The sequence below is a fragment of the Protobothrops mucrosquamatus genome, unplaced genomic scaffold (genome assembly GCF_001527695.2).
Source record: "Protobothrops mucrosquamatus isolate PMUCROS unplaced genomic scaffold, P.Mucros_1.0 scaffold_294, whole genome shotgun sequence".
In the NCBI taxonomy this organism is placed as follows: Eukaryota; Metazoa; Chordata; class Lepidosauria; order Squamata; family Viperidae; genus Protobothrops; species Protobothrops mucrosquamatus.
The window spans coordinates 2,427,927-2,432,558 of record NW_015386370.1 but is presented as its reverse complement, the minus strand read 5'-3'; the positions used below and the strand labels follow the sequence as shown (position 1 = coordinate 2,432,558).

Here is a 4,632-nt window from a genome sequence, read left to right as displayed (position 1 = left end):
AATGAAAGATTCATTGTTAGAGGATTCTGGTATGAGCAGGTCATATTGGGGAGAAGCCATATTGACTGCCAATTATATAGTTAACAGGCTGTGGAGTTCCTCCATTAATAATACTCCATATGCCATTCTATATGGGAGAAAGCCATCACTGGCACATTTGAGAATTTTTGGAAGTACTGCATGGGTACATATTCCAAAAACAATCAGAAGAAAGGGACAGCAAAAGGCAAGAAAGCTCAGGTTTGTGGGCTATGAGCCAGGGTCAAAAGGATATCGCTTTAGCGATGGAAGTAAAAGAATTGTAATTTCAAGGTCTGCTAATTTTGCAGAACAAAATTGGGACAGAATTAATGCAAATTCTGGGTATGTCTCACTTAATGACGGTGATTTGTTTAGTGACAACTCATCTAATGATGGAAAGATGATTATTGAAGATGTCAATGTTCAGGGAGGAGAAGCTGAACAAGACATGAAGCCAGAAAGACTTGAGACACAGGAGCAGTTAATACCACGTAGGTCAGAGCGATGTAACAAAGGAATTCCACCTTACAGGTATTCTGCCAGCAAGGTAAAGGTTTGCAATGTGTGGTATGAACCAAGAAATTATAAAGAGGTGTTGGCATTACCAAAAGCTGAACAAGAAAGATGGAAGGAGGCCATGGATAAAGAGATGAAATCCATGGGAGACCATGAAGTATTTAAATCAGTGACTTTGCCACAGGGAACCAAAGCTGTGGGTTGTAAATGGGTATAAAGAGGGTTCTCAGATATTTAAAGGGAACTATAAATTTAGGTCTTCAAATACAGATTACTGAGGATAATTTGGCAGACATGATGACTAAACCATTGGGTGGTATTCACTATGGAAAATGTATTAAGTCTATAGGTCTGATGTCTCTTTCTGTCATGAAGGTAGGAGTGTTGGAATATTCATGAGCAGGAAGAGTCATGTGGTAACTCAGTCAGCCAATGTGAGTAAAGTGCTACTGAGTCTGTGCAAAAGGGTATTGAGTTAGAAGCTGGGTTTCAGTCTCAGGTCTCAGGTCTGTCTCTGCTGTAAGAAGTCTTCATTTATGCTATGTTGTTATGAAGAATAATATATGATATTGTAAATAATTTTATATGAATATAAAGAGTTCATTTGAATCAGCTAAATGCAGTCAACTGTGAGAGCTTCTGATTTATTTTTACCAACAGAGAAATTAAAATTCTCTAACACATACATACAAACATACATACATACATTAAAGGTAAAAAAGGATATATGCAGTGTTATCTTCATTTTAGATATCAAAAGTGTTTTGCGGCTCCCAGTGTTTTGTTTTCAGTGGGAAACGTATCCAAATGGCTCTTTGAGTGTTTTGGGTTGCCTACCCCTGTCCTAAGGGAGGCTGCGCTGCTTCGTGGCCCTTTCCGCAGAGGAGGCTGAACTCTGCTGGCACTGTCGCCCTCTTGGCTCTCTCTCTCTCTCTCTCTATCTCTCTCTCTCTCTCTCTCTCCCTCCCTCTCCCCGCCTGGGCACTTCTCCAACCAGGCTGGGCGGAGCCGGTGGAACGGCCTTCCTGCCCCCCCTCCCTGGCCAGCTGGATGGAGGGTTGGGGATCACCACAACATGAGGAACTGTATTAAAGGGTTGCGGCATTAGGAAGGTTGAGAACCACTGATTTAGAGGGTTACGATCTCCAGCAGGGTTGGCATGCTCATATATGGACAGGGCAAAGTAGAAACCACCAGTATTTTTTGAGACATAAGGTTCAGCAAGAACTAATAAAAAGCTGGAATATAGTCAAACGCCAACACTATACAAAGATTCCAGTTTGGTTATCGCCACTAGAGGCAGTCACATATCCCAATCTGTATAGGAAAGATAAGGCTATTATATATAAAGACATATTGACAGAAGAAGGTCACCTAAAACAAAAACAAGAGTTAAGACAACAAGGAATAGCCTTGGAATGGTGGTCCTATCTCCAGATACAAGCAAGATACATGAAGGATAAGCAAGAGTGGGGTATTAACAGACAAGATATGGGGTTAGATAAAATACTGCTAGGCCCAGAGAAAAAACAAATTAAGAATATTTATAAATACTTGTTGGAATATAAGTTATATGAGGAGCAGGTTAAAGAAACAATGGTGACATGGGCAATGGATTTAAGATATAATATAAATATGGATCAATGGCAGCAAGTATGGGAACGAAATAACAAAATTACACTGACGACATCATATAAAGAAAACCTGTACAAGATTGTTTACAGATGGCATTTGCCTCCGGCTAGATTAACCAAAATGTATAACAGATATTCACCTATGTGCTGGAAGTGCAAAAAAGAAAAGGGCACATTTTTCATGTATGGTGGACATGTAGAGAAGCACAGGTGTACTGGCTTATGGTCTGGGAATGGGTAATAGAAATGACTAGGCAAAGCATCCAATATAAACCTGAGATATTATTATTAGGAATATTAGGAAAAAATGTAAATAAAGGTGACACATATCTAATCATACACGTGGTAACGGCGGCAAGGATACTATTTGCTCAAAAGTGGAAAGCAATGGAAGCACCGAGTGGGAAAGCACTAACAAAGAAAATTATGTATTGCGCAGAACTAGACAAGATAACTAAAAGACTAAAAAATCAGGAAGAAACAGAATTTTATCGAATCTGGAATAAATTTTACAAATGGAGGGAAAAAAGAATGGGGTCAACAGCAAAGATATAAATAGAGGCAGATACTAAGAATGTATAGCTATATATAGATATATCATATGTAGTTAATGTATAGTATGGACTGACAAGACGGAGATGTATATCAAAGACGATTTACCATGTTCAATGTTTTTAATCTTTTTTCTTTCTTTTGTATTCAATAAAAATTAAAAAAAATACTATATATTATTCTAGTATTACCTCCTATTTATTGTATGAGGTTGATTTTTCAAAATTCATGTATCTTTCTTGGAGCATAAGTGCAAAGATGGTGGTCAATCAGCAAACCTGTTGTGTTCTTGGAAGCCAGACCAAAGTAACTGTTATGAAAAACTGGGGCTTTGACTTGCTATTTGCATTTTGGTGAGCAAAATGGCTGCCTTAGACGTTTCAGATGCTTAAACCCCCAAATTCATGCATTTAAACTCCTGAATTTCTCCCCAACTATTCCTATGAGTTTATGAATTTGATGTAGTCATATAAAAATGATGAGTTTGGAGGTTAATATTGTATAAGTGGGCAAGGAAGTTTATTGACTTTGATGTAGTCAAGCCTCAAAGTATTAGAAATTACAAATAAAATATTTACACATCATAAAGATGCTTATTTCATAAAATTCTAGTAAAATCCCTGTCACTACGATAAGTATGAAAAATGAATCCTGGCATGCACCAGTAACCAAAATATATTACTGGATAGTCTGATCTCTGTCTCTTACCTTCACAAACAGGAATTGGCTGACTCCAGTGCCCATCTGATGAGCACTGAATCTGGGGTGATCCTCTTAAAGTGTAACCCTTTGCACAAGCAAAATCACACGCTGACTTATACTTCAGTTCTGTATCATGATGGGAACAATTCATAAGGCTTCCTTCTGACTGAGGTACTGCTTGACATTTCACCACTGAAATAGAGGCAGATAGTGCTGTAAATCATCCCATATATGGTCAAAGAACAGAACATAGAAAAACAGCAACTCTTTGTGAGTGCAAGTAAGGCAATAAGATAAAACCTTCACCTTCACATGTAGGCTCCTGTCCATCCCATTCGCCTGATGCTCCACACTGGAGCATATCGGGGCCTTTCAAAACAAAACCTTCTTCGCAAGAAAAATTGCAAGATGAATTCCAGGCATAATTTCCAGAAGGGTTGGAGCAGTTGAATAAACCATGCATAGGCTTCTGTAGTGCATAACATTCCACAACTAAAGACAGAATTGTATTCCATTAGATTAGGCATCTTCCTTAGTCAACAAGATGCCTATTGGCTGAAGACAAACTAAAGCTGTGAATTTCTTATCATAGTACTGAGGTTCCATTTAAACTCCTGATCTCTTCTCCCAATTATTTGTTTATTTTCTGTTTCAAAGTCTAGTACTAATCTCCATGATTTTTTCTCTATAACAAATAATTCATATGTGTTTACTCCAGCCCATATAAATTATATTTCAACAAGATTTCCATTGTTGTTTTAGATTTGTGGATACATTCCCAATAAAAATGTCTTAAAATTCATTGTCCTTTTTTGACAGTGCACTGAAATTCAGAATAATCTAAGGGATATTCTTTCAGTGGAGTCAAAGGGACTAGTCTAGTTTAAACTGTACAATCCTTTTCTCCATGCTGAAAATATAACTCTTCAAATATTTTCTATAACTTATTTGCACTTTCTTTCTTAAAAACGGGTACAAAATTATTATGAACCTTCTTATGAACAAAGTCAATATTCATTTAACAGCTGTTTTACTAACTTAATAACTGCAGTGATTCACTTAACAATCGTGAAGGTTGTGAAATGGGGCAAAAGTCACTTAACATCAGTCTTTCTCAGCAACAGAAATTTTAGAGTCAATTGTGGTTGTAATAAGTGACAGATAATGAAATGTAGAATAGAATGTAATTTATATTAGTAGATTCCTC

General features: G+C 37.2%; 1 protein-coding gene across 1 annotated transcript in view; it reads right to left on the bottom strand.

The window, feature by feature from the left end:
- The window catches only part of SELE (selectin E), a 28,113-nt gene that overhangs the window by 8,903 nt on the left and 14,578 nt on the right, over nt 1–4,632 (bottom strand). Inside the window, exons 7-8 of the mRNA XM_029287317.1 lie at nt 3,732–3,917; nt 3,432–3,617 (exon numbers count right to left, since the gene is read on the bottom strand). Of these exons, the coding sequence (XP_029143150.1) occupies nt 3,432–3,617; nt 3,732–3,917 (372 nt within the window). The remainder of the gene's footprint in view (nt 1–3,431; nt 3,618–3,731; nt 3,918–4,632) is intronic.